This window comes from Salarias fasciatus, chromosome 2 (genome assembly GCF_902148845.1).
Source record: "Salarias fasciatus chromosome 2, fSalaFa1.1, whole genome shotgun sequence".
Taxonomy (NCBI): domain Eukaryota; kingdom Metazoa; phylum Chordata; class Actinopteri; order Blenniiformes; family Blenniidae; genus Salarias; species Salarias fasciatus.
This window is the reverse complement of record NC_043746.1, coordinates 3467708-3489945: the sequence shown is the minus strand read 5'-3', so window position 1 is coordinate 3489945 and position 22238 is coordinate 3467708. Positions and strand designations below refer to the sequence as shown.

The 22238-nt window shown below is 48.2% G+C and overlaps 3 protein-coding genes across 6 annotated transcripts in view; 2 read left to right on the top strand and 1 right to left on the bottom strand.

The window, feature by feature from the left end:
- Positions 1-4376: 4376 nt before the first annotated feature.
- On the bottom strand, positions 4377-8867 carry ids (iduronate 2-sulfatase). 2 transcript variants are annotated; one of them, XM_030107646.1, is made up of 13 exons: positions 8698-8867; positions 8359-8495; positions 8103-8277; positions 7934-8022; positions 7647-7847; positions 6970-7140; positions 6599-6725; positions 6328-6483; positions 6136-6242; positions 5328-5444; positions 5147-5257; positions 4951-5076; positions 4377-4876 (listed from the first exon to the last, which is right to left on the bottom strand). In XM_030107646.1, exons 1-13 carry the CDS (start codon positions 8771-8773, stop codon positions 4778-4780), a joined length of 1692 nt encoding a protein of 563 aa, XP_029963506.1. In that variant the 5' UTR covers positions 8774-8867; the 3' UTR covers positions 4377-4777. The 2 variants fall into 2 exon arrangements, with proteins under 2 accessions (XP_029963506.1, XP_029963505.1); XM_030107645.1 differs by having other exon boundaries at positions 4379-4876; positions 8103-8280.
- A 1482-nt stretch (positions 8868-10349) lies between these two features.
- dcps (decapping enzyme, scavenger) lies at positions 10350-12799 on the top strand. The gene is made up of 6 exons (XM_030108342.1): positions 10350-10550; positions 11000-11150; positions 11221-11366; positions 11454-11567; positions 11654-11764; positions 11845-12799. The coding sequence occupies exons 1-6, from the start codon at positions 10350-10352 to the stop codon at positions 12109-12111; spliced, it is 990 nt and encodes a 329-aa protein (XP_029964202.1). The 3' UTR covers positions 12112-12799.
- A 476-nt stretch (positions 12800-13275) lies between these two features.
- LOC115405436 (probable serine/threonine-protein kinase kinX) overlaps positions 13276-22238 on the top strand; it is a 34043-nt gene continuing 25080 nt past the window's right edge. For 2 of the 3 annotated variants that reach the window (XM_030115037.1, XM_030115023.1), the window contains exons 1-2: positions 13276-13462; positions 13726-13893. In XM_030115037.1, the coding sequence (XP_029970897.1) occupies positions 13829-13893 (65 nt within the window). In that variant the 5' untranslated portion in view covers positions 13276-13462; positions 13726-13828. Of the gene's footprint in view, positions 13463-13725; positions 13894-22238 lie in introns of those variants that run through there. The other variant, XM_030115045.1, reaches the window with a different exon arrangement.

Below are 22238 nucleotides of genomic sequence, written 5' to 3'. Positions count from 1 at the left end.
CATATCGGTTTGAAACCGCCGTGCTCTGTTTCCTGGTTTCCTGTTAGCGTTAGCATTAGCATTAGTGCCAAATCTGAAGATTAAAGTGCTTTTGACATACAGGGCTAAACTAAATGACTTCAGTATGAATCAGTCGGTGCGACTCTGCCAGAGAACAAACTTTTTTTTTTTAGTGTAATTCGAAGTTCCTGAATATCTGAGTTATCACATTAGCTGGATTAGCAAAGAATGACGGAGTCAAACTCTGACTGACTGGATCCATTCCAGGAGAAGGAGAGGATGATATCTGTCAAACTGCAGTTTGAGGGGGGGGGGGGGGGGGGGGGGGGGGGGGTCTGTTTAACAGAAAACAAGATTTGTAAATCATATTTGCACAAACTTTTCCTCATATTGTTGCTCCAATGCAGTTTTAAATCACCAGTAATAAACTACTTGGCCTCAGATCTCCAGTTTGTAGCCACGGGGATGCAAACTCTGAAAGTGCACCCCCAGTGGACAGATTAAGAACTGAGCTAACGCCGCGTCAAACCAGATGTATTTATGCTAACTCACGTCATTTGGAGCGAAAGTGTAGTAAATGTTGATCCTGCAGGAAGAATGAAACCCGTCTTTACGTTCTCCTTTTCGCCACATGGAGCTAAAGCTAAGCTAAAGTTCTCCTCAGCTAGCGGTTCTGTGGTTCTGGCTCCTCATTTGCCCCCAGCGTGTGAAACGTTAGCATCTCTTAACAGCAGTCAGAGAGAAAACAGGATTATTATTCATAGCGGTCATGTTAGCGTGAAGCTCTCGGCGCCTGGTGTAGCATCTCTGTGATTGCTATTCCGCCGCGCTCCCGGGACGTGACGGCGTTAAATCATGTGGGAAATCAAAGCGGTCCAAGTGAAACGGACCCATCAGACTGGAAGTTTCTTTGAGTTTTTCACTCACTTTGCTCTCTGCTGAGGAAAAAAAAAAACATGTCGGTTAGCTGCTCCACAGCTTTGAATAATCCGTCAAAATGTCACAGTAGCAGTTTCTTCACATCCAGCTGGATTAGCTAACCCGTTTTAAATTAGCTCCTTTTAAAAAGCACCAAAAAGGAGAAATGTACCAACATGATTTCCTTCAGTTTTATGGGAATAGCGCCCTCTATCTGATCAGTGGCAGAACGCAGTCAGCCGATTCCCCACAGAAACTCCCACACGCACAGATTCAACCGTTTTTTTTTTTTTTATCGGATTACTTGATTCTTTTACGGACAGAAACACAACAGAAACCAAAACGAGTGGGGAGAGATGTTGGAAGTGTTGGACTCAGCAGCACGGTGTGTCCGATGGAAAGACTCTAACACGTCCGTCCCTCATGGATCGCATTGTGCTTTTGAACGTGTTGCTCAACTTCAGCTCTCCTTTAGTTTTTGTTTGTTTGTTTGTTGTTCTGTTTCTATCAGTGCTCTCTTTTGGCCTTTTTTTCTATGGTTCTTTTTTATAATGAAGTTGTTCAATGTGATGATCAGAAGTTGTGATGCAGTTCCATTGTTTTTGAATATTTATTGTCTCTGAAATATGGAATAAAATCTGTTTGAACCAGTGATCCTGGTGTTCTGTTTCTAAAGGGCGGGCTGGGAACGGCTCTCGACATGTGACATTTGACCTCTTGTGTGCTCAGTAGATCAGATAACACAACAATGGTTTAACATGAATCAAGCCTCCCCGATTTTACTCTCAACCAGACGTTCCTGATAAATCGGAGATGCACAATGAGAGCCGAGCCGCTCTGCTTATTCCTGCTAATCAACTCTTCTTCCCTCATCACAGCAACTGTTAGCCTGCTGCAGCAGCCACCGTTCATCCAGGGGAAGGAGCCGCGCGTGTGTGTGTGTGTGTGTGTGTGTGTGTGTGTGTGTGTGTGTGTGTGTGTGAGATGAGGGGATAAGAGGCTAAAGAGTGTGAGAGACATGAGGAGAATGGAGGAAAACAAGGAGCTGAACCTGAAACTGAAGTGTGTTTCCTGGAGGACATTAATACCGGCTAATTAAGTATTTCTACAAATGAGCCCCCACTGCTGTGTGTGTGTGTGTGTGTGTGTGTTTTTGTGTTGTGTCCTTGGTGTGGAGACAACACACACTGACACTGACAGCTTAGATTTATAGGTTTAATTGCCGTAGGTAACCATGCAGTTCAATATGCTCCCACAGATATGGTTTCTCACACACACACACACACACACACACACACACACATAATCTGACCTGAGCAGAATATAAAACTAAACACAAATTTAACTCTTGACTCAGAGTGTAGGATTAATGGCCTCCTGTCCTCTGGGGGGCGCCAGAGAGCTTCAGGAGAATCTTCTGTTGAAGAACGATGTTTATGCAACGTTTTAGTCTCTACACTAAAACTACATTTTAATTTTCATCGTTGTTATTAAAGTGTGTCACATCCTGTGACCAAAACAAACAGGTGGAGGGGAAACTAGATCCATTTCTGGAATATAAGCCTCATCTGTTAAAAATGTGTCATGAAGAATTCAAAAAACACTTTTTTCGTTACTGAACTAAAAGAAAATTGTTTTGCTGTCAGTGTAATAATGGAGGTTTTCATCCTCTGTGTAGCAGCTTTCTGTGGTGTAACAGCGACACCTGCTGGCTCTGAGTGGTATCTACAGCTACATCAGATGCTTCTTCAGCCAAACAACTTAATTATATTCTGGAAAATACAGTAATGATCTCATTAGGACTGAAGTTGTTGTGTTCCAGCAGGTTTTCTCTGGTCTCCCTCCTCGGCTCCATCAGAAGGAAGTTTCCCCGCGGTGGCGGTGGTGGCGGCGGCGGCGGCGGATCATTGTGGCGAAACACCTCAGCCTCCTGCAGGAGCTCCAACAGCAGCATAAAGACACGTTTCACCTGAAACGTCGTGTGAACGGAGCCTGACGGGTTTTCTCTTCCTGTCAGACACGAATCTCAGAAGACTGAGTCACACACTGATTAGCAATAGCTAACTAGGTTAACAAGCTAACTAGGTTAACAAGCTAACTAGTCTGCACTTAATACAGGAAGAATAAAGAAACAGCTTCTCTGATGAAAATCTCCTCCAGGCGGCTTCTTGAAGTCCTTGGAAGGTAGAGAACTGTTTCTGCTGGTTTGTTTACTACTCCTGGCTTCACACACACACACACACACACACACACACCCTTGAGACGAACTGTTCTCTTAATGCAGCTGAGCTAAGCACTTTGAACACACACACACTCTCTCTCACACACACACACACACACACAGAGCCTTTAATGTAATTGTGTGTGTTGCCACCGTTAACAGAAATGCAGTGTGACCCGCTGGAGTGTGAGACCACAGGAGTAATGTGATTACTAGTGTATGAAGAGGGATGATGGGGGTCAACAGTAATGTAACTGCCATTAGATCCATTTGACGGCGGTCAGAGATCAGCGCTTGTGATGATCAATATTGATCTGATGAAACCGCCGAGGCAGAAATATGAGCTGCGGAGCGGCTACTGCCTCACGTTCAGCCCGACGCTCAGAGAGGAGGGCGGCCCATGAGCAAGGCACCAACCCAGAGACGTGTCGGACTGAATCCCCCCAGCAGGTCCATGGAAGCCCTTTCGGGTTCAGCCTGACCCGGCGGAAGGCTCTCCAGCGCCGGGCTCCGTCCAGCTGAGGGCTGTGGGGGTCTGGAGCGGCTCCCATTTGGCTCCGGTCCCGCGTCCATCACAGGTCCAACAACCAGTCCCTGATTTATGGGAGGACGAAGCGCCAAGAAAAACTATAAACTGTACCGAGTGTATTAAAAGCCTTCAGTCACAGAGTCCATCAGGATCTGGAGAATCGCATCCAGCATCTCTGCTCTGGAATAAACCTGGTCGCTTCCTGAAGACTCAACGAGTGGCCGGATAAACCACGAGAACCGATTTACCTGTGAAACCACGAGAGCCGATTTACCTGTGAAACCACGAGAGCTGATTTACCTGTGAAACCACGAGAACCGATTTACCTGTGAAACCACGAGAGCTGATTTACCTGTGAAACTACGAGAGCTGATTTACCTGTGAAACCACGAGAGCTGATTTACCTGTGAAACCACGAGAGCTGATTTACCTGTGAAACCACGAGAGCCGATTTACCTGTGAAACTACGAGAACCGATTTACCTGTGAAACCACGAGAGCTGATTTACCTGTGAAACCACGAGAGCTGATTTACCTGTGAAACCACGAGAGCTGATTTACCTGAGAACCTGAGACAGAAACACCAAGAAAACCTTGGTTTGAAGGTTTAAAGCTGAATTTGACTTTTGGCTCTGATAGATTTCACAGCGGTTAAAGCTCAATAAGGAGAGCTCTTCAGGATTCTGGTTTCCCAGCTAATGCAACAAAAATAAATAAAGCAAAGGTTAAAGGTTAAAACTTAAACATTAGAATGAAGCAGCTCAGGGCAGAGTCAGACCTGTTTTGTGGCTCCAGATGAAAATTATGTGGAAAATGATAAAAGTTGCTCTTATATACATGAAGTTTACAGGAAACGTTTGAGAATGTTGTCCTGACGTTTTCACCGGTCTGGGGTCCGGAGTGGCCGAGCGCCGCCCTGATCAGCAGAACCGAGCGGCGCCGAGGCGTTCCAGTGAGGCTCCGAGTCGCTTCTTCCTTCAGCTTTTATTTCAATTCATAGAAAAATAGAAAAAGGTTTCCTGTGAGTGGAGCCGCTGTCGGGTCAGCGCAGCAGCAGTTTGTCCCTCGTGAGGCCCGGTAACGGAACCCTCCTCCACGCCGTTCGGGAGTTTAGCTCCGCCTCCTTCCTGACAGCTGGTCTTCGTTCCTCTTCATCCCCGCTGTGAGGAAGAGGAGCTGCAGCTTCATCCTCTCCTCCACGCTCACCGTCTGGACAAAGAGAGGAGACGTGGACGACGCGGCGCCGCGTGGAAACCCCGCCCCTCCCCGACCTTTGAACTGACCTGGGGCAGGGCGTCCAGCTTCCTCACCATGGCGACGTGCTCCAGCCTGCTGAAGACGTTGACGTCCTCTCCGGGGTCGTCCGCCACCATGTACAGCTCTCCGGCGTGGATGTCGGACATGTTGGCCTGCGGGGAGAAGGGGGCGGAGTCAGGGAGGGCGGGAGGCGGAGTTACGGCGGAAGGCGAGCGCAGCGACCTGGAAGGTGGAGGGGTCGAAGGCCACCCACAGGGTGAACCTGTAGTCCCAGGTCCGCATGGAGTAGCCCATGACCCGGATGTCCTTCAGCAGCGGCAGGTCAGAGTTCAGCTGGAAGAGGGAGAGCAGGCGTTCAGGGGGCGGGGCCACCTCGGGGGGGGCGGCGGCATGCCGGCTCTACCTGGGGCTGGTCCGCCGGGCGGGGGTACTGGCTGAACGCCATGTGCTCCTTGTTGGCTCCTCTCTCCCGGTGCCGGAACGAGTGGACCAGGTTTTTCCCCTCGGTGCAGAGCTCAACCTGGGGGGGGGGGGGGGGGGGGGGGGGGGGGGGGGGGGGGGGGGGGGGGGGGGGGCGTTAGAGACCAGAGACCCAGCTGGGCGGAGCTTCAACCAGTTACAATAAAGGATTCATTATATTAACATCACTGGATTAATTAGGTTAGAAAAAAAAAATCCCAAATTACAACATTATTGACTTTCTTACATTTCTTTTTAAATTTTTCAAATTTTATATTGCAAAAAAAACAAAAATGATCACATGATTGATGTTACTTTGGAAAAGAAAATGCAAATTACTACATTCGGTTTTTTTCATGTGGATAAAAAGGCCAAAAATAACCAAACTATTGGTTTTATTACAACAGAAAAAAAAAACATTTCATCATCTTCTTTATTATATTGAAAACACTAAAACCATTTCATTATCCTGTTCTGAAAACGATAACAGCCAAAATTGCTACATTGTTATTGACTATTGCATAAATAGTGACATGGACTATTAAATTAAAAAAGCCAAACTTATTATGTTGTGGGGAAAAAAGGTAAATTTTAAGACATTGACTTCATTACATTAAATAAATAAATGCTTATTTACATTTTCTGTTTTTCCCACACTGACGAAAGGCTGAGCTTGTATTTTTGGCATCTTTATGTAATTTAATCCATGACCGGCTTCGCTGCTCGCAGTGTTCCGGTTCCTGTCGGGTTACCTTGAAGGAGACCCGGGGACAGGGCCGGGGCGCCTTCAGGCCCAGCAGGGAGCAGACGGTGGGGAAGACGTCCACCAGCTCCACCATGTTCTCCACCGGCCGGCCGTCTGGACGGAGACACACACACACACACACACACACACACTCAGGAACCGTCCCACACGCCCGACACGGCGGCCGGAGGAGGCTCACTCTGGAAGCGGCGCCCTGATTGGCTGAAGACGTCGATGAAGGGGAAGCTGGACGCCGCGGAGGTCACGCCGGGAACGTAGAACATGAGGGGAACCCGGGTGGCCACGTTGAAGTTGGAGTATTTGGCCCATTCTCCGTGTTCGCCCAGCGACCAGCCTGGAGAGGAGAGACGGACGTCAACCTGGACTCAGACTGGAGAGAGAACTCCCACAGCGCTGTGGTGCCACGCCGCCCCCTGCTGGAGGAACCGCAGCCCTGCAGAGGCACTGACCGTGGTCCGAGGTGAGGACCACCAGCGTGTCGTCGGACAGGCCCAGCTCGTCCAGCGCCGCCAGCAGACGGCCCACCTGAGCGTCCACGTAGGACACGGCGGCGTAGTAGTGCTGACGGAGGAGCAGCTGGAGGACGGACAGGACAGGACGGGACAGGAGAGGACAGGACGGGACAGGAGAGGACAGGACGGGACAGGAGAGGACAGGACGGGACAGGAGAGGACAGGACGGGACAGGACGGGACAGGAGAGGACCTGATCTCCAGCTAGAAGAGGCAGAGCAGCTGGAACTGATAGAAGCTAATCATCAAACTGAAGTGACTGAACTTCCTGTTCCAGAGTGAAACCCTGAAGCCGCCGGCTCCTCCCACCTGGAAGTCTTTGGGAATGGGTCCGTAGGGGAAGCTGGCGTTGAGCTTCTGGACGTCGTCTCTCTTCCTCAGGTCCATCCAGGGGTTGTAGGCCACGGGGGGCAGCAGCTCGGGGACGTCGGGGTCCGGGGCCAGAGGCATCTCCTCCAGAGGGTACAGGCTCAGGAACTCCTGAGGAACCAACAGGCGAGGAAGTGAGGTCTGGGGTTTCCCGAGGTCCCTGAACACATCGCGGCTCTGAGCTGGTTGAAAACATTTGAAAAATCATTTGACTTATTTTACCAGGTAGTTTCTTCAGATCAACAGAAAATTCTGACTTTTTTTTTTTTTTTATGGCCAGAACACTTTAAATGTTGAGCAGTTTTATGCAGGACTGAATTTTTTTGTTTGAATTTAAGTCAAACAAAAAAAAATCCTTTTCAATAGGTTTAAACTGTAGTTTTTATTATGTTCTTTTAAAATACTTTTCCTTCTGGATTTAAAGAAGAGATTTTCCTCTCAACCTTCTGTGAAAAAAAAGAAGGAATTTTTAAAGTTTGTCAAAAGGGAGAAAAGGTGAAATAAATGACCGGGGGTCCGGGGGGTCCTCCAGACCCGGGTCCGGGGCCGGGGGGGTCCTCCAGACCCGGGTCCGGGTCCGGGGGGGTCCTCCAGACCGGTCTGGCTGCGTGGCCCACCTGCGGGATCCTGAAGGGGATGTGGGGTTTGTGAAAGCCCACGGCCAGGAAGAAGGGCTGCCGTCGTCCCACACGGCTCTTCAGCAGCGTGACGGCCTGTGCCGCGCTCTCCATGTCGGGCAGCACGGCGCCCGGCTGCTCCGACACGTTGACGGCACACAGCAGGTTCCTGTGCAGAGCGCCGTCTCTACCTGGACACACCTGCAGAGCATCCACAGCATCCAGCCTTCAGCTCCGCCCGCCGACACTCTGGCTTCACAGAGCGGAGTACCGGTGACGCTCCATACCTCCAGGTTCTCGTAGCGGTAGGACGGAGGGTGGTAGGCGGGGACGGACCAGCTGTAGGGGAAGTCGTCACTGAAGTTTGACGCTATGCCTGAGAAGCAAAGGAAGACCTGGATTAGAAGCTTTGTTCTCGTGCGTAGAGGCCTCCTTCAGCCCGACGCAGCCCCACACCTTGGTGGAACACCTTGCCCACGGACATGGTGGCGTAGCCCTGGGACTTGAGGTACTGCGGCAGGGTGGAGTAGTTCCCGGCGTGGACCCTCCAGTAGGAGTAGAAGTCGTAGAGCCGGGTGGTGTCCGGCCTGCGGCTGGTCAGCATGGACGTGCGGCTGGGGGCGCAGACGGCCTGCTGAGGGGGGGGGTGACACACCATCCAGTCAGTTTAACCTCCACCACCACGCCTCCACCCGCTGCCCACCCGACCCACCTGGGCGTAGGCGTTCAGGAAGACCTGGCTCCTGGAGGCCAGCTGGTCCATGTTGGGGGATCTGGCCACGGGGTCGCCATAGCAGCCCAGAGACGTCCGCAGGTCGTCCGCTATGATGAAGAGAACGTTCCTCCTGCCTGGAGGAGCAGAGACGTGGAGGTCTGAGCGGATCTCCAGCAGACAAAAGGCCTCATTCAGCCCGGAAACTCAATTAGGAGCTAATCCGGGAATCAGCCGCTAAATAAACAGCCATGAAACAGCCCATCACAGAAAACTCGATTACACAGATTTCCTGATTCGGGCAGATTCAATCAGAGGTGACAGCTTCCTTTAACTCACCTTTTCCCGCGAACACTCCCAGTGTGAGCGCGAGCGTGAGAAACAGGAGCGCGCAGGCCCGAGCCAGCAGACACATTTTCACCTGCTAAAGCGTCCAGAGCTGCTTAACTCTGTTAACTTTGTGGAACCATTCCGCTAAAAGCTGCAGACAAACCAGCCTGCGAGCGCCTTTTAAATACTTCCGGAATTTGACGTCACTGAGGTTCTGCTTTCTGATTGGTTCATTACAATTTCCGAGTCCGACAAACACGATTTGATTGGACCAATGTCCTGTCAATCAATTATTTTACGTCGTAATTTAAACTCCGTCCACTTTCTGGATCAAATTATTATGTGTATTATATTAATTTCATCAAGATTAATCCAACTTTCAGACATTTTAGTGCCCAAAACATGACAGATGAAATAAGCCTTTATGAGATTAACACAAATTACTAATTCATAACCAGAAATGACAACTTCCTGGCCACAAGTTATATGTAAAAAATTAATAATTGCTATTTTATGGAAATAAAATGGAAATAAAATAATATTTTATGACATGAAATCACTATTTAGTTGTGTTATGTAGATATGTTATGGTAGAAAATTACCATTTAATAGCCACAAATTTCAATTTTGTGACCTGTAATTACTTTTTCAGGCTTCAAATTACTTTTTATTAGCCTTAAAAAAGCATTTCGATGCAGCAAATAAGAATTGCTTGGCAACAAATTACTATCTCGTGTTGTCAAATTATTATTTTTTGGCCATGAAACAGCAATTTGTTTCCACAATATAAAGTTTTAACTCAGCTGCAATGTCTGGTCCGCTGTGTAACTGAGCAGTAAACATAAAGACAAATGTTGCATATATGCTACTTCTTTTATTGACTTTTGTGTTCTCAGATTTGTTTTAGAGATGTTGTAAATGTAAATACAAACATTTACGGATGTAAATTTCGAATCAAACTTTAAATATGAGATTAAAAAGAATTAAAGGAAGTATTTTTATCATATTCAGGAGAATTTCTTTGAAATCAAATCCTGTATTATTGAATACTCTGAGCAAGAAGGGGCTTGTGTATGCACACCTATGGGATATCAAAAGATGTAAATGTCTACATTTTTATAGTATATTAAATAAATTACTTTTTTGTTATTCCTTAAAAATAAGTCCATGTTTGAATTATAATGCAATGATAATGCATCTGGAATTAAAATATTACTCTAAATGTTGAATAAGTAAATTTAAAGTGGGAAAAATTTTCACCTGATTATAATATTCTTAAAATCGACGATACTTTTTTTTACCCATCGTCTTATAATAGAATAATCAACAATAATATGCTTTTATTTTAAAATCCGTGAACAAGAGTTTTCTGACGTATTTCCGCTGTATTAAAGATGCTACAGGACGCGATGACGTCTGACTCTGCACTAAATTACTCTGCACAAATTTGATAACGGTACTTATTATTTTACCATCAGAATTTATTTGAAAAGAAAATATCCGGCATATTTAATAGTTTTTCCTCATTTTTCAACAACTTCCGTCCAGAAAACAAAGTTATAAAGAAAAGTGTGTGCTCGGAGGCAGCGTCAGAGGATAAAGTCTGTGTTTGCAGGGGGAGTGAGACGTCTTGTCCATACAGAGCATCTTTGAGAGGAGACATGGCGGACTTGGCGGGTAAACGTGAGTTCGACAGAGAAAAAGAAGGTGTAGATCAGGGAGTTAAAAAGATTAAATCCGACTCTGGGAACGGCGCAGAGGCTGCAGGAGAATCTGGAAGCACAAACATCCTGTCAGCTTTCCAAACGTCCGCCGTGCTGGGCGACTCTGCCCGGGAGAAGAACATCTTCCTCCATGGAAAGGTACTGAGGAGCAGCCGGGGTCACGTGACTGATCATCTGCTCAATACATGATTCACATGAGGATTTATTGTCTTTAGTGGCTCTAAATGAAGAAACTGAGGAGGGAATGTACATTTTGACCAGTTGTTTAAATGTAAAGATATAAACTTCCGGTTTGGATTTTCAAAATATATCTGGAATGTGAATCATGAAGATGTTTCAAGTAAATTTTTTTGTTGAATAAATCTAAAGCTTTCTGATCAAAATTTCAAATAGTAAAAGTTCAAATAGTAGATTCTTTAGAGATTTATATTGTGGAAACTAAATTATTTAAAGCCTTTGCTTTTTTCTTATTCCATTGAGGCACTAAAATATGACCAGTCTTGATACATCAAGCTTTTTTTTTTTTAAATTGATGGATGAATGTGTTCCATCCTGCACGGGGTGTTGATTGACTGTTTGGTCTCCAGATGTGCGGCCAGGACGCCGTGGTGATCCTGGAGAAGACTCCGATCAGAGAGGACGTCCTGGAGGAGCTGCTGAGAAGCTCCAGCCTCACTCTGGACATGAAGAACGACATCTACAGCACGTACCGGCTGCAGGCGGCGCCGCACCTCAACGGTTGGCCTCCTGACGGGGGGGGCGGGGTCTGTGGTCCTGCAGTCAACTGACTGATGTGTGTGTGAGGCAGAGATCAAGGCCACGGTGGTGTGTCCGGCCACAGAGAAGCACGTGAAGAAGTACCAGCGTCAGGAGAGCTTCCTGGTGGAGGAGACGGCCGAGGACTACCGCTGCATCACGCTGCCCTACATCCAGAGGCAGAGCTTCAGCCTGCAGGTGCTTCTGTGGTCTCTCTGCGGTGTCGGCTCGCCGCCGCGTTCCCGTGTTTCCACGCCGGCGTTGACCCTGGCTTCCTCCCTCCAGTGGGTTCTCAACATCCTGGAGAAGAAGGCCGAGGCGGACAGGATCGTGTTCGAGGATCCTGACCCGGACGTCGGCTTCGTCCTCCTGCCGGACTTCAAGTGGGATCAGAAGCAGGTAGAGACTTTATCGCTGAGCTCCATCAGGCCTGTGCTGGCTCCACCCTCCTCTTCCTCCTCCTCCTCCTCTTCCTCCTCTCCCAGGTGGAGGATCTGTACCTGGTCGCCATCGTCCATCCGAGGGGCATCAGGAGCCTCCGGGACCTGACGGCGGCTCACCTCCCCCTGCTGCAGAACATCCTCCAGAAAGGAAAGGTGAGAGAACCGGAGGGACGGTCCGGCCTGGCTCTGCCTGGTGGATTGTGGGCCGATCCAGACCTGTCGTTGTGATCCAGGAGGCGATCCTGCGGCGCTACCAGCTGCCGGCCAGCAAGCTGCGGGTGTACCTGCACTACCAGCCCTCCTACTACCACCTGCACGTGCACTTCACCCGGCTGGGCTACGAGGCGCCGGGCTGCGGCGTGGAGCGCGCCCACCTGCTGCCCGACGTCATCCAGAACCTGCAGGCCCGGCCCGAGCACTACCAGACCCGGACGCTGCACTTCCCCCTGAGGGCCGACGACGGCCTGCTGCAGCAGTTCAGGGAGGCGCAGAGACTCTGAGGGACTCTGAGGGACTCTGAGGGACTATGGGGGACCATCTTAGACCTGTTTCCAGTCCCTCATGGGTTTTTTTAAATGTCCACAGGATGGTTTGAAGATGGGCTCATGCTGCGTTCAGGTTGCCTCAGAAAAAACTGTGTTAGTTTGAGAACCGTGATGAAGTGGATTTATCTTCAGAGGACAGAAACGCTGAGGGGGAATGTTTGAAATGTTTCAGCAGTGTAACGAGAAAATCCGTTTTTTATCCTGTTATTTTTTATTTTTATTTGCAACTTATTTCCAAAACAACTCATAAACTCCTTTATTCAGAATATTCAGAATGGAAGAAAAATGGTGCAAGTTAAAGAAAACGGACCAAAAATTTGAAACAGAAAATGTTTAAAGCAGATAAACATTTTAAAGATATTTAAAATGGCTAAAATCACTGAAACAACGTATTAGGGGGGAAAATGTCTGAAAACGCTTGAAAATTAAGCTTGAAGTGGGTTTTTTTAGTAATTAAAAATTGGAAATAGTAGTTCTGACAGTTTTTTTAAAGTCTAAACATATTGAACATCATGAGCTGTTCTATCATTTCAAACTGTTTCCTGGAAACTGTCGAAGCGTGTCTTTAGAGAAGACTCGGGCTTTTCCGTCAGGTTTATATGTTGGTGATTCGTCCAACTCGTAGTTTGTTAATTTCACTCATTAAAAATCCTTTTTTGTACTAAACCTGCTTATTCCTCCATTATTCCACACACACATCATGGATACACGTCTACAGCTTTTCTACAGAGCTTTATGTGACTGTCGATCGTCTTTACTGTGAACTTAGTTCATTACAAAGAGTTCCTCCTACTTCATGTTTCACTCAGATTTTCTTCTATATTTCCTGAATTTTACGTCCTAACAGGCATTTTTTCATGTTCCTCAAAATGTAAGATAAGATACCAGATAAGCCTGGTGTTTTCACAGCAGCTGCTCGCAGGGAGAACATGCAGACTCCAGTCTGAGCTGTTTCTGTCTGAGCAGCAGCAGATGGCAGCAGCAGCTCATCCTCAACACCAAGCTGCCTTTAACTCCACCCTGAAGACTCATGAGGAGTTGATCACCCCCCTCCTGAAGTTCACACAGCTCTGAGACTCCGTTAAATGAGAGCACGTCGCGCTGGATGTGTGGTTTCCCTCCTCTGGGCCTCTCGGCGTGTCCAGACTCCTCTCGGGCTCCAGCAGCTTGTCAGCAGCTCACTTCTCCGCCGCAGATCGTTGATTTGATCTCCTGTGGAGGAGGTGCTGCCTTTTGTGCTCGTGGTGCGTTCAGGGATCCCTCGGTGAAACGTAAATCAGCCCCAACCCGGACTGACTACTGAGAGGTGAGTGGGATGCTTTACCTTTTAATCTGAAGGGGTGATATTTTAAAGGTCAAAGTTCACTTCAGAACGTTTTTTAGTTGCAAAGAAAAGTTTACAAGGCACTTTTGAACCTCAATTATAAACCGTTTTATTTGTGACAAATGCTGATTTTAAAAAAAATCGACAAAACATGTCTTAGTTTTCCAGAAAAGGAGTAAATTTCAGGATATTCTAAATATGCTGACTGCTGTGATAAAGTTTTAAAAGTGTTTCATCCCCCTGAGCCGGGAGTGGCGGAGTTTCCGTGCCGGTCCCTGAACGCCTCGGCGCAGCCTGCAGGAGGAGAGCGGAGACAAATAATCGGATGACTGGAGCGGAGCCGCGCTCATGTCTGCGCTGCGGGCTCTGAGGGATGACTTCGCTCTGAGGCCGTTTGAGATCCGGCTCGCACGGTGAGTCCCGCGCAGACGCTCCTCACGCGCCGCGACACGAACCCCGTCTCGTGCGGATCGATCAGTGATCGATACCCTGAGCTCCTGCTGACCCGGAGGCAGTGAGGGGGACCCGGGTCCTGCCTGGTCCTGGAAGTCCGTCAGTGTTCTGGAGGTCCGGGTTTACAAGACCTCAGCTTCACACTTTCAGCCGAACTTAAAAACAAACTGAACTGCGGTGAACTTCACTTCACAAAACTGAAACTTTCCTCTCAAACCTTCGTTTTTATATCAGTTTTGGACATTTTGAGAAAAGTTTAGGATTCAGGTCTCTCAGCATGTTCTCTCAGGAACGTTCTCCAGCTTCTTTATCTGTTTATTATTGGTTAAATAACTTTTAAAGGAATATTGCACTTTTTTATTATTACCTGGATCAGTTGTGGGATCACTGTCACTGTGTGTGTGTGTGTGTGTGTGTGTGTGTGTGTGTGTGTGTGTGTGTGTGTGTGTGTGTGTGTGTGTGTGTGTGTTTGTGTGTGTGTTTGTGTGTGTGTGTTGGAGCCAGCTCAAGGGCAGCCCAGATTAAACAGTCATCTCTGGCCGTGTTTGGACCGGTGTAATCCTGAGTGGGTTCAGAACACAGTGCTGCTTTATCTCTGATATGAGGAGGATGAAAGGATCGATTGACGACCGATCAGCTGACGGGGTCCTCACGAGGACCGGGTTCTGGGTCTCCGGGGTGGTGTGGGCCGCCGTGACCACAGAGGGCCCGGAGCCCGGAGCCTGGAGCCGGGAGCCTGTCTGCTGCTGATAAATGAGCTGGCACTATCAGCCCGGGACGAGGAGGATCCAGGACACCAGATTAAGAGCAGCGGCGCTGCTAATCAGCCCGAGGAGCTCGATAAAAATGTGTGTAAACTGTCCGGCTTCCTGAAGCAGGAGCCTGATGAGAGGCCTGCTGGGTCTGAGGGATCCGCCTGACGGCTTCCTCCTGAGATCCATGGTTCCTGGAGAGGAAGGGGCGGAGCCATCTGTGGTAGGGAGGAGGAGGCGGAGCCATCTGTGGTAGGGAGGAGGAGGCGGAGCCATCTGTGGTAGGGAGGAGGAGGCGGAGCCATCTGTGGTAGGGAGGAGGAGGCGGAGCCATCTGTGGTAGGGAGGAGGAGGCGGAGCCATCTGTGGTAGAGAGGAGGAGGCGGAGCCATCTGTGGTAGGGAGGAGGAGGCGGAGCCATCTCTTTTAGAGAGGAAGAGGCGGAGCCATCTGTGGTAGAGAGGAGGAGGCGGAGCCATCTGTGGTAGGGAGGAGGAGGCGGAGCCATCTGTGGTAGGGAGGAGGCGGAGCCATCTGTGGTAGAGAGGAGGAGGCGGAGAAATCTGTGGTAGGGAGGAGGAGGCGGAGCCATCTGTGGTAGGGAGGAGGAGGCGGAGCCATCTGTGGTAGGGAGGAGGAGGCGGAGCCATCTCGGTGTGTTTGATTCCTGGAATCGGGGTTTCCTCTGACCTGAAGGCTCCTCCAGGTCCTCAGTGGATCCGGCACGGTGGAGTCAGGAGCCGCTCTGGTCTCTGAGGTTCTCACACCGCGGAACGTTCTGCCGTTCAGGATCCTGCTGAACTGAGAACGGTCGAGGTCGACCTCTGACCTGAGCTGCTCCTTCTTTTTGGCCAGAAGGTCAGTAACTCACCAGAATGCCCGACTGCTCGATTGGTCGTTTGAACAGTTGATGCTGGACTCGCCTGAACTCGGTAACCATAGCAACACGTCGCCGTCTCCGGTCCAACAGGGAAACCGTCACAGCACAGTTATCTTCAGACTCGGTTTTTCATTGAACTCTTCTACAAGCGGAGAGAAACCCTCCAGTCCTGCTCTGCTGACCTGGTTCCAGGATGGACCAGCGATCGGCGGCTCGGGTTAATGTGATTGATCCGAACCAGCCGGCTGATCACCAGTCGCTCTGCTTCAGCTGGACGACCAGACGAGCTTCAGGCTCCAGATATCGTTTATTTTCTGCTTCTAGCTGGATAGCAGGAGTCTGGAGGTGGAATGCTTCGGTCCATTTTCTCTTCAAGTTGTTTTTGTCATTGAGCTGATTTTACGTTTTAACCGTTTTAACTTTTTTCAGCTGCTGTTCATATTTTAGCTTGAGTTTCATAGCTGCTGTTGTCTGTGTCTGGGCTGCTGGGAGGCGGCGGCGGCGGCGGCGGACCAGAGCGAGCAGACAGCTACGGCAGGAAACCCGGACGCCGAGGTTATTAAACGGGTGAAACATTAGGAGGAAATGTAGCCGTTTCCTCCTGGGTTTACTGGAAAGAAGCTGTGGTGACGCATCGCCAGCGTTTCTGCTGATTCGCCCTGATGCTGCTCAGATTCCAGACCTTTGGATGATCCGTCACTTCTTCCATTAACGGATTTTTAACTTCCACAAGTTTGATCGTCTTAGTTGTTTTATCTAGTTTAGCATATATTGATTGATTTATTGATTTAGCCATTTTTGCACTTTCTTCAGTGTTTACTTATGCATTCAAAAACTCTCTTAAATTATTTTTTTTCAGCCAGTTTTGAAGTTGTGCTCTTTCAGACCTACTTTCTGGTTCTGGTAATTGTTTTAGCCATTTTAACGATTTGGTTTATTCCCATCTCTCCACCCGCAGCTTTAGTTTGAGCTGTCTTAGAGTCTTTCAGTCTTCAAACTACTTTCCCTGGGAGTGACTGACTGACTGTCTGGTGTTCAAATGAAATCCACATTTCAAGAAAGAAGAAGCCGCTCCGCCGGTGGAACACACTCCGTGCTTCAGCTCTCCGGCTCTCTCCGGGTTTTTCACTGTTTAATTGAATCCAAAGTGAACATTTAGTTCTTTGTGGCCGTTTCGGCTCAGGTTCAGCGCAAGAGCAGCCATCAGGTGTGAGGCGAAGAAAAGTGGATCTTTATTGTCCTGTAAAGTTTAACTGAGCACCTGAGAGAGAGAGAGAGAGAGAGAGAGAGAGAGAGAGAGAGACACACACACACACACACACACACACACACACACACACACACCACTAAGTGAGGGCTGGAGTATGATTACAGGCCTATTTACATTACGGCATCGAGCAAGAGAAACGAGGGCAGAGAGAAGATGGTTTCCAGATGTGAGGAGGAATTCAGACTCCCCTCCTCTTCCTCCTCTTCCTCCTCTTCCTCCGTGCAGAGCGAGGTCTGGAGCAGTCTGAGCGTGTTGCAATTGGCATGAGGATGGAGGAGGAGGAGGATGGTGGGGGTTCTGAGACGTGAGCGCCCCCGGTGGTCTCAGGCGGGTCACTGCATCAGGAGAGTCTAACTGATCCAACCAGCAGCGTCCAGACTGTTTAAACACACAAAGCTACCGTAACTCCTGGAGTATAAGTCAGGAATGGCATAAAAGCATCGTGGAGAGGGAGAAAATGTGTTTGTGCAGCTTCGTCCAGCAGATTCTGGATGTATGCAGATGATGCTGTGGTAAATGTTAGTGAAGGTAACCTTTGTTACGGCTGTGATTCGACTCCCTCAGACAGAAACATTTCACTGCCAACTTTTGAAAACACACTTCTGCATCGGTCTGTTTTCAAAAGATGTGTTTTCCCTGTTTCCATGGAGACTGGTGCATTCCAAAAAAAAAAAGTTCTGGAAGCCATTCTCAAAAGGTGTTTCAAAACAGAACGAAAATAACTTTAAAATCTGTTTTGAAAAATACTTTTATAACTTTTAACACCCAGTTAAACTCATTTTGAAGTTATAAATCATGAGCTTTGTGCTAGTTTGGTCTGTTTTACATGTTTTTTTTTCACATGTCTTATTATAGTTAATGACACTTAGATGGTGCTGATTTGGAATTTGTGTGAGTTTAAAAATGTTGGGTGAAGATTTAACCTGCAGATAGGCCTACTGCTTCAGGATCAACAAAAGACGCTGCTTTGTTGCAGTTTCACTTCAAGTTTTGAAAACTTTCAAAGTAATTAAACTTGAACTGGTTTTTGCTTCCATTTTCTGTTGCACACTGTAACGTTGCATTTTGGCTTTCATTCTTGTAATTAATGGATTGCTCCCTCCATCATATTAGATCATGGACATATGATCTCTCTCTCTCTCTCTCTCTCTCTCTCTCTCTCTCTCTCTCTCTCTCTCTCCCTCCCTCTCTCTCTCTCGGTCATTTCAGGAAATACCAAAGCCCACTTCTTTCCCCCCTCCGAAGGGAAACTGCCCGACATTCCTCTTGGCTCTGTAAACACAAACCTGTCTGATTGATACGTGCATGTACACGTGCACACTCTGGTTTTCCCTGACCCTGGATCCATTTCTGTAGACCAGCAGTGAGAACCAGGGGCAGACGGCGGAGCGGCCGGTCAGTGCGCCGTTAAAACTGCACTTGTTGGGATCTCTACCGGCGCACCGGATCAGAAGCTGAAGCATCTTCAGCGGTAAACACACTTTCAGGGCTCTTAGCCGTCTGTCAGGACAGTTTGGGCTTCAAACTCTCCTCAGATCTTAGAAATGCACTCGTCGTGCCTGACCTGTTCATAAAGTTACAAAGAGAAAACCTTCAGGAAGCCTCTGTACGTCCTTTAAACTCAGTCTGAAGCCTCTTTAGCCCCTTTCAACAACTTCCGAAGCAAACATTTATAAAGTCACAAAGTACCTTATTAACACCGTCACGTGTCACTGAGTCATCATTAAAGGTGTAGAAAAGAGTAAAATGGACCAAAAACAGTACGTTTTTCAAGATGTAGGCTTTTAAAAACGTATTTTTTAATAAAACTTGGATTTAAGCCAAACATTTCAGACATCTCCTGACCTCTGATCTTGTGTGTTTTTTGCGACAAACGTTGCAGAACTTGTTCCTAAATGTGTCGACTGTCACTTTTTCTAAATACACTGTGACAGTGTTCTTATTTTATCAGCAGTCAGACGGCGGTACTGGAGTTACATGCTCTGGAAACCCAGAGCTTCATTTTGAGCGGAAACGTTCAAGTTTCACCGACTCATCTGCACATCTCCATCGTTCCTCTGGATCACAACTTTTCTTTTATTGTGAAAATGTAGTATTTTGCTACCAAGTGTGAAAAGAACAGTGAATTTAGAGTTAATTGTGCTCATTTAGAGTTAGTGTGTGACTTTCAAGTTAAGTGTGCGAGTTTCGAATTAACTGTTTAACTTTAGTTACAGTAGTTGGGTGACTTTTCAAGTAATTGTGTGATTTTCGAGTTGAATGTGTGAGATAAGAATTATCTGCCTGAGTTTAGAGTTAATCATATGAGTTTAGTTCATGTGAGTTCAGAGTTACTCGTGAGAGTTCAGGTTTAACTGTTTCATGGCTTTGCGGTGATCTGTGAGTTTTGATTTCGATGTGGAAGCGGCGGCGTCTCAGCTTCTCTTTCATATTGAAAGACGTTCATTTGAAGCGTTCATCCCAGCCTGCTGGTGAAGCAGCTTCAGCCACGATGCAGGCGAGAGGCGTTCTACCCCCTGGAGCGAGATCTGGAGGAGATCCACCCAACCTCACTGAGCTGCTGAGGGGGAGCAGAGTCAACACTTCAACACCCAAATGAGAAAGTAACTGTGTGTGTGTGTGTGTGTGTGTGTGTGTGTGTGTGTGTGTGTGTGTGTGTGTGTGTGACTCCAACTGAACTTGTCGAGTTGGTTTGACCCAGTTTTCCATGAGAGGAACCAGACAGGATGTGTTTCACATTTATTTGATTTAAAGGTTCTTTTTCTTTTTGCGTGTGCAGAGTGGAGTTTCTCAGAGCTCCTGAATGATCCGTGAGCTTTCATCGAGTCCCGGAGAGATGTTTGTGAAGCTAAATAATAAGACCGTGGAGCAGTGAGCGTATTTTTAGTGTGCTTATGTCATTTAAAACTAAAATAACGCAGGAGAAACCCTGACACCTCCTTGTTTTTGTCTGGAGAAAAGCAGATTTATGAAGCATCTTTTGTCATTTTCTTGCTCCGGCGAGGAATAAGAGGTTCAGGAAGGGGAATCCCAAGAGGCGGGATCCGGGTATTAATCGTGAGCAAAGCCGAGGCGGCAGTGGATGTATGGGTGGAAACACCGATTAACCCTCAGACTGAACTTCTGGAAACCCTCCGTCAACGCCGCTTCGGCCCAGCGGCGGAGCGGTTCCTCCATCTGGAGCTGAGTGTGTGTCAGTCTCAGCTTTGTTTATCCTAACACATAGACACACACACACACACACCCCTGAACGGGGCAGGCAGCGTTCAGTCCGGGCTTGTTGAGATTGAGAAATCTGCTCCTTGACGTGGGATGATTAATGTGAGCGGAAGGTCGTGGTCTCCTCGCTGAGAGCAGGTTTAATGTGATCAGGATTCTCTCTCTGGGGGAATGACATGATGATCAGGAGATGTGATCACCATCCAGGGATCGACACATCACAGAGGATGTGGCGGCTGACCACTCCTCCCCGTGGTCGTCTGATAACCTGTCCACTTAGCCGGAGTGGCCCCCCGCCCGGCCCCCCGCCCGGCCCCCCCACCCAGCCCCCCGCCCGGCCCCCCGCCCGGCCCTGTGAGCCTGAGAGGATCCACCAGCAGGGATTCTGGGGATCAGACCTCGCGTCACGCCGGGCAGCAGCGGCCGCGGTGCGTTAAGCTTCCCGTCTTACCGTGATTAGCTGCGACAGGCTGCTGGGTGACTGCGAGCCCCCCCCCCCCACCCCCCCGCCGAGCCCCATCCACTCGTTAACCGGAGAATGGAGACGACCCCGGCACGCCGGAGCTTCCCGCTTCGCCCGTAACGTGAACAAGATGTTCGGTTCGGATCGTCAGTACAAAGCGGGCTCTATTGTGTGGGCCGACTTTCTGCTCATGTTCCATGCAGATAGTTTACATGTCATGTGAAAAGAAAAACAGCTGCCTCCGTTATTGAATCCCCATCAGAGGACGCAGTGAAATGGAAGTAAGTGCTGCGTATCGATTAAATCACCAGCGGACGAGCCATTAAAGAGCAGGACCGTGCCCCAGTTAGGAGAACATGTCCACAGGACAAATATCTGGACAGAACTATTTAAAGACCGACTTTTATCAAGTTTATCACCACTCTCTCTCTCCTGAAGCCAAAAGGCCAAAAAGCTTAGCTTAATATAGCATCCGGCCCAGAAATAGCCTGAAATATAAAAGATACCAACAGTAATTAATGACTGGAGGAGTTGCTTTAGGAGACACTTTGCGTTTAATGCAAATAGTTCAGGAATTAGCTGACTGGCTAGCTTTAGCTAGCTTTAGCTGAAGGTGAAAAGAGCCACTAGTAGTAGTTTGTGGAGCAACCTCTTCCGCCAGGCTCGCACTGGATCGGGTCCGGCTCCGGTCCGGACACCGCAGCTAATCAGTAGTCAGTAATCAGTAGTGGTTCACAGCAACAACCAGGTGGCTGTGGTCCGGTTCCGGCGCCACTACGGAGCCCCTCCGGTGGTCCGAAAACTTTCCCCAAGGATCCTATTTTTCCGGATGCCGGAGCCCTACGCTGTCAATCCAAGCACAAGCAAGTCGCGTGCCGGAATTAAAGTAGATACCTGTTCCGAGATAAAACTGAATAATTCCTCTTTATTCTTCTGGTAGAATACATAACGAACAACGTGATCTAGTCATTATACGCATTGGAAGAATGAATGATTTTGAACTTGAAACGACACCAAAATTGCACAAAAAAACGCTAGAGAGACCTGGAGCGGCTCTGCGTTGCCAGATTGGGCAGGTTTCTGCTAAATCAGGGTTCTTTTGAACACGTCGGGTTGGTTGATGAAATGGTTATGTGCTTGTAACGTGTTTTAATTTTGCCAATCAGGGTTTTACGGATTTAACATGCATTTTCTACAGAGATGGAGATTTGAGCTGCTTTCTATTGTTGGACGGGTTTGAGATAGTGTTTGGGCTGAAAGAGCGACAGATCGGGCAACCTCCTCTGGCAGAACGCATCGGCGGCGGTGTGGTCACAGTGCTGCGGTAATTCCGTACCGGAGACGGAACGCATCCAGTGTGAGCCGGCGTAATTAATCTAAGTGTTTGAAATCTCCACTGAGCAGCTCTTGTTCGCGAGTCGGCGGTGGTTTAATCCTGGGAGGAGGCGGGACGTCCGCAGGTGAGATTGGAGGGAAATTTAGAGCAGTGTATAGAACTTAAGATTTGAAGTCAGTTTTCACCCAAGATATTTTAAAAATGAAAAATATAAAATCAACCAGAGGTTCAAACATCTGTGGGACTGTTCAGTCTCACAGTGTGACGTGTTACAGGAAAGATTTGTAAACATGTCCCGAATGAATCCATCGCTCTCCGGTCACTGTGATTAAATGTCTCGCAATTCAATTCAATTCGAAATAGGCTATCAATTACTTCAACTTGT